Genomic DNA, 5,600 nt, shown 5'->3' on the forward strand with positions numbered 1-5,600 from the left:
CCGAGTTCGACGTATGCTTTGTTTTCAGATCTGGGTTTGTAGAAATGGCGGAGACTTTGAAAGAAGATTCGATTATGATTCGGGAGGTTTGGGATTACAATTTAGTTGAAGAATTCGCGTTGATCCGCGAAATCGTCGACAAATTCAGCTACATCGCCATGGATACTGAGTTCCCAGGTGTGGTTTTGAAGCCTGTTGCTACTTTTAAGTACAATAACGATCTTAACTACAGGACTCTCAAGGAAAACGTAGATTTGTTGAAACTGATCCAAGTTGGGCTTACCTTCTCCGACGAGAACGGGAACTTACCCACATGTGGCACGGATAAGTTCTGCATCTGGCAGTTCAATTTCCGTGAGTTCAACATCGGTGAGGATATCTACGCGAGCGAGTCTATCGAGCTGTTGCGTCAGTGTGGGATTGATTTCAAGAAGAACGTTGAGAAAGGTATTGATGTGGTTAGGTTCGGTGAGCTTTTGATGTCCTCTGGGATTGTGATGAACGATGATATCTCGTGGGTTACGTTTCATGGAGGTTATGATTTCGGGTATTTGGTTAAACTGTTGATTTGTAAGGAGCTGCCTCTAAAGCAGGCTGATTTCTTCAAGCTTCTGTATGTTTATTTCCCGACGGTTTATGATATTAAGCACTTGATGACGTTCTGTAATGGATTGTTTGGAGGGTTGAACAGACTAGCTGAGCTTATGGGAGTGGAGAGAGTTGGGATATGTCATCAAGCTGGGTCTGATAGCTTGCTTACCTTAGGCTCGTTTAGGAAGCTTAAGGAACGTTATTTCCCTGGATCAACTGAGAAATACACTGGTGTCTTGTACGGTCTAGGTGTGGAAGATGGTACTACTACTACTACTACTGTTGCTTGATTAAGATGGGAAAAATGAAAGATACTTTTATTATACAAAAAAAAAAGTTTCCAGAGAACTGCAAATTAGATTTAGTCTTTGTGAGTGTGTGAGACCAATTAGAATTGTCGTTGTGTAAATTGGCAAATTGGTGTAGTAAGTGACTGTTGTGTCTTTGTTGCTTTATTTTCAGAAGGGAAAAAAAAAACCCTTTTGATCAAATTGAGGGGGGTTTTCTTTTCTTTTTTTAGTTTGAGTTTCTGAATGTATATCAAATTCAGCTACCCGTTTATTTAAATAAAATTATCTCCAATTATTATTAATTTCTTGTTCTTCTTACTAAATGGCAAATGTAATTTAACAGAGTGTTCTTGTTGAGTTTGCTTGTTCCAGCTTGCAGTTTGATTGATGAATATACATACTTGCTCTCAGTTTAGGTGTTTATGATGCAACTATGCAAGTGGTTAGCAATGTGGTCATACTTGTGTATATTCCATTTTGCCGATCACAACAAGAGGCAATTTATTATCATACGGGTAAATGAGTAGCCCATTCTACTTCCTTGCAAGTTGCAATCAATGTTGTTGTTGGCCAGTATTCTTATTCCTGTTATAAAGAACGTCATCTGAGTCGCAAATGGTACAGAAGATTAATAAATTGATTGATTGAGACGTATATAGCTCATTCAATTGAAGAGAGGATAAAGAAGAAGAAAAAAATTAAAAACCCAGCCTGTTAGAAATATGTCCAGTCATATGTGGATTTGTATGTACTCAAAATAAATAAATACTCCCTCCGATCCTGAATACCTGTCGTTTTATAAATTTCACACAAATTAAAGAGGTTTGTATAAAGATTATTGTAACCTCTCGTTTTGTTTCTTCATATTCACTGTAATAAATATAAATAGTGTCTAATCATTATTTAGTCAAATATTGCTGCTGATCCCAATCTTCTTTATTCTTAATAATTTCATAAGTGCACAAGTTTGCATGCAGTTGTAGTCAAAATTATGTGTTTTTGATATGCAAATGAATTAATACACGTAACAAAGAAGATTTTGTTGTTAAAATTCTTCTAAAAATTTGAACATGGAGCCAAAACAAAAATTAAAATTAGTATTGGAGCCAAATCTGAAACTAGTGATCACTAATGATGCTTGTATATATATCCGTAAAACGAAAGGACATGAATCACAATTTCATTCATCATGAATTCTACTTTAGATCTGAATCTTCCTTGTATAGCCAGTGAAAATGAGTTTTTGTTTGATCTTAATCAAACCCCAATCAATGAGGAATTCTCCAATACTGAAGGTGACGATATTGCAATCGTCAATAATCCAATAGCCTCCAACGAATCTCTTCCTGAAATAGATCCAGGTATTAATTTTCAGGATTTAAATTAATTTTGTTTTGTTTTGTCATTGTATTTGTGAAATTTTGTCGTTTACTACTCCATGTATACGTAAAGAGAAATTTTACTACTCCATGTATTTAAAATATTTCTATGGTACGTGTAAACAAAAGTTGGTACTTGAAAATGCTGTAGTATTTTTAATGTTTTAATTTCTTAATTTTTTAAATTAAACTGCAGAGATGGATGGAGTGGAGCTAATGCATGGAACCAATAGAAATCTTTCAAACACAGAACGGCGGGCGATATATAATGCTCTGTTAGAGAGAAGTCAAGATGGGAAATTAAAAAAGTTTACTACTCGAGAAGTTTCTGAATTATTTTTGGTTTCTATTCGAACAGTGCAACGAATTTGGAAACAAGCAAAAGATACGTCTAATGGTGAAGAAGTTAATGTCTCCCACAAAAAATCAGGACGTTGTGGCCGGAAGAGAATCACGCTTGATTTGGATCAAGTGCAGGAGATTCCATTTCACAAGAGAACAACACTTCGATCGCTTTCAATGGGTTTGGGTATTGCTCAGTCAACATTGCATAGGCATGTCAAAGAAGGTACGATTCGACGTCATACAAATGCCATTAAACCAAGTTTAAAGGATGAGAATATGAAAGCTAGGCTGAAGTTTTGTGTCTCGATGTTGGAGAAAGATACTTTGATTCATGGACCAAAATTTGTTGATATGTACAATATTGTACATATTGATGAAAAATGGTTTTATATGACGAAGAAAACAGAGAAGTATTATTTACTTCCCGAGGAAGAAGTGCCACATCGCACATGTCAAAGTAAGAATTATATTGGAAAAGTTATGTTTCTAGCAGCGATGGCTCGACCGAGATTTGACGAAGAAGGAAACGAGACATTTTCTGGAAAAATAGGAGTGTTTCCTTTTGTTACTATGGAACCTGCTAAGAGGCGAAGCAAGAATAGAGATGCTGGAACTCTAGAGGTAAAAGCTTCAAATTCTGTGAAAAGAGAAGATATCAAAGCATGTTTGATTGAAAAAGTCATTCCGATAATTTATGAAAGATGGCCAATTGAAGATCGAGGGAAGACTATTTTCATCCAACAAGACAATGCAAGAACACATGTTGAGTGTGACGATAAAGAATTTCAAGAAGCTGCTTCTAAAAATGGTTTTGATATACGTCTGATGTGTCAACCTTCCAATTCACCGGATCTAAATATTTTAGATCTTGGATTTTTAGTGCCATTCAGTCACTGCAACACAAGACATGCCCCAAAACCGTAGAAGATCTTATTCATGCTGTGGAGGAATCATTTGAAGAATATCCAACAAAAAAGGTAAATTATATTTTTTTGACTCTCCAATTATGCATGAAAGAGATCATGAAAATTGGAGGATCAAACAAATATAAAATCCCACATATGAAAAAATCTACACTTGATAGGGAAAATCGTCTTCCTCTTCAAATAAGTTGTGATGTTTCGCTTGTCCAAAACGTCATGGATACTCTAGCATTATCGTCTTCATGAGTTTATGTATTTAAATTTTTGGATTCTTTGTTGGGGGTTTTTCTATTTGTCAGTTTTTATGGGTTATTTTTCTGAAATAAGTTTTGTTCTAAAATTATTCAAATGCTACAAGTATCGTGTTTTGTTTATTATAGCCATTTGGTCAATGATACTACGTACAAGTGAAGAGAACAATTCAAAATAATGAAAAAAATTTCAAAACAGCTTTATAATGCTTTAACTAAAAATCTAAAATGAACTTGTATGAAATAAAATAAATATTGTACTAGTAAAAGATAGAAATGTGAAATTATATTTCACATATTTTTTATTACCAAAATAACTTGTAACAGCAATACAATAAAAATTCTTATCTGAATTTAGAAGAAATTTGGAAAGTAAATCCTCAACATCTGGAGTACAACTTCTTCTTCTCCAGTTGTAAGATCAGGGTTAAATTCTCCTTCATCGTAGAAAAACAGTTTGTTCAGATCGAAATCACGTTTGACACGATAATGAATCGTGTAAACAGGTAGCTCTTCCTTCTCTTGACTTTCCTCTTTCTTCATTTTGTTTGATTTTATAATTTTTGTGTATTGTTAAAAAGAAGAAACAATGATGGAAATTTTATAATGTGTCATACACGTAGAAAGATACATAAATATTAAATATTGTCAATTGTTAGCAATATCTAGAGTCACTCATTAAACAACACATAAAATTCTGAACTTGTTGACTAAAAATAATAAAAGGGTAAATAAGTCATTTTAGAGTGATAGTTATATGGGTAAATGAGAACGTTAGATATTTTGACAAAAAAAAACTATAACGACAGGTATTCACGAATCGGAGGGACTATAAATTTCTCAAAACGTTTTGAACAAAAAAAAAAAAAAAGTTTCTCAAAACGTTATATATTTCATTTTCTTCACGCTTTTGACAATGGGACGAAAATGGTTCTTTATACACGAAAATGATTCAATAGAGCAATACGACGACACAAGAAAATAAAGAAAAAGAATTAAAAATAGCAATAGGGCACATGTACCAGTCACCGTTACCTAGGTAGGTCTACGTGTGGCAGAGAATCAAATCGACTTTCTTACAGAAGACAAGAAACAGTACTTTGCTTGCTCGGTCCTATCTCTGTAACGGCTTCCCTGAGTCACTCTCTCTATTCTGTGTAAACGTTTTGTTTGTGCGTTGGGATTCTGATTTGGGCCTTTTCTTGTGGTTGTGTGGGCTTTGATCACTAGCCATTTGGAGGTGAGATAATGTTTTTAACCAATGTTTGTATTGTACTAATATCTAATATATGGATTACACTTTCTTACATGTTTGAAAAATATTTATTATTGTTTCTATTAGATATGATGCAATTGAGCCATTTAGTATTATTATCACTGAAACTAATAAAGCTACAAAGACTTTGCATGTTTATCAATTTGCTTGAGACCAGCAAAATAAACCCTAATGATAACGATTAGTTATGAACTTATGATATGCTTGTGGATCCAAAAAGAAGCTGTCAAGCACCCAACCCTATTTTATTAGTTTATTTTTTTCCTTGATGTCTACTTGATTGCCGAAAAATTTGTAAGTAAGTATGATTAGGGCTATTTGTATAATATTATTCTTCAAAAAAAACGAAGAGTAAGATTAATAAGATGCATTTTGGAATATACTTTTTTTGTTTTCTGCCTAATTTTGGACGAGATCACGAGACAGAGCAAATCTAATTAAAAAGATTCAGTTGATTTGTGATTAGTCATAACACACAAATAGTGTTATATTTGTAATCATCCATGTGGGGGTGTTTCTCTTGCACCACTTGTCTTCACTTCCCC

At 33.8% G+C, this 5,600-nt stretch overlaps 2 protein-coding genes across 3 annotated transcripts in view; both read left to right on the forward strand.

Moving 5' to 3' along the window:
- Positions 1–1,185, forward strand: part of LOC104735108 (probable CCR4-associated factor 1 homolog 10) — a 2,580-nt gene extending 1,395 nt beyond the window's left edge. For both annotated transcript variants that reach the window (XM_010454827.1, XM_010454828.2), the window contains exon 3: positions 29–1,185. In XM_010454827.1, the coding sequence (XP_010453129.1) occupies positions 45–881 (837 nt within the window). In that variant the 5' untranslated portion in view covers positions 29–44 and the 3' untranslated portion in view covers positions 882–1,185. The remainder of the gene's footprint in view (positions 1–28) is intronic.
- On the forward strand, positions 2,071–3,529 carry LOC104737930. The gene is made up of 2 exons (XM_010458176.1): positions 2,071–2,242; positions 2,619–3,529. The coding sequence occupies exons 1-2, from the start codon at positions 2,071–2,073 to the stop codon at positions 3,527–3,529; spliced, it is 1,083 nt and encodes a 360-aa protein (XP_010456478.1).

Source organism: Camelina sativa, chromosome 13, assembly GCF_000633955.1.
Source record: "Camelina sativa cultivar DH55 chromosome 13, Cs, whole genome shotgun sequence".
NCBI lineage: Eukaryota > Viridiplantae > Streptophyta > Magnoliopsida > Brassicales > Brassicaceae > Camelina > Camelina sativa.

Bases quoted from the DNA above. Each gene is read 5' to 3' on its own strand.
- LOC104737930 (XM_010458176.1), top strand. From the start codon at position 2,071: ATGAATTCTACTTTAGATCTGAATCTTCCTTGTATAGCCAGTGAAAAT. The intron at 2,243-2,618 runs GTATTAATTTTC...CTATTCGAACAG, and splicing joins TCTTCCTGAAATAGATCCAG to TGCAACGAATTTGGAAACAA.